At 65.9% G+C, this 346-nt stretch overlaps 1 protein-coding gene across 1 annotated transcript in view; it reads left to right on the forward strand.

The window, feature by feature from the left end:
* Positions 1-330, forward strand: part of GCK (glucokinase (hexokinase 4)) — a gene marked incomplete at its 3' end in the record, with an annotated part of 1,431 nt that extends 1,101 nt beyond the window's left edge. The window contains exon 5 of the mRNA XM_009575346.1: positions 196-330. Coding sequence (XP_009573641.1) covers positions 196-330 — 135 coding nt within the window. The remainder of the gene's footprint in view (positions 1-195) is intronic.
* Between the last annotated feature and the right edge of the window lie 16 nt (positions 331-346).

The following is a 346-nucleotide window of genomic DNA, read 5'->3' on the forward strand; positions in this document are numbered from 1 at the left end:
CGCCCCCCCGGGCTGTCCCTGCGACGGGGCCACTGGAGCCCAGCGTGTCCCCGGGAAGGGTCATTCCACGTGTGTGCACATGCGTGTGTGTGACACATGCATTCTCGCCCTCGGGGACCCCTCGCCCCAGACCCCCCTGCTGTGGGACAGCCCGGACCCCCGGCAAGACGCCAATGGTCCCTCTCCCCTTCTCAGGACTTCGAGATGGACGTGGTGGCAATGGTGAACGACACGGTGGCCACGATGATCTCCTGCTACTATGAAGATCACCGGTGCGAGGTTGGGATGATTGTGGGTAAGACGGCCCCTTCCCACAGGGACACACGGCAGGCGAGGGGGGGGACCG

The sequence above is a fragment of the Fulmarus glacialis genome, unplaced genomic scaffold (genome assembly GCF_000690835.1).
Source record: "Fulmarus glacialis isolate BGI_N327 unplaced genomic scaffold, ASM69083v1 scaffold28693, whole genome shotgun sequence".
NCBI lineage: Eukaryota > Metazoa > Chordata > Aves > Procellariiformes > Procellariidae > Fulmarus > Fulmarus glacialis.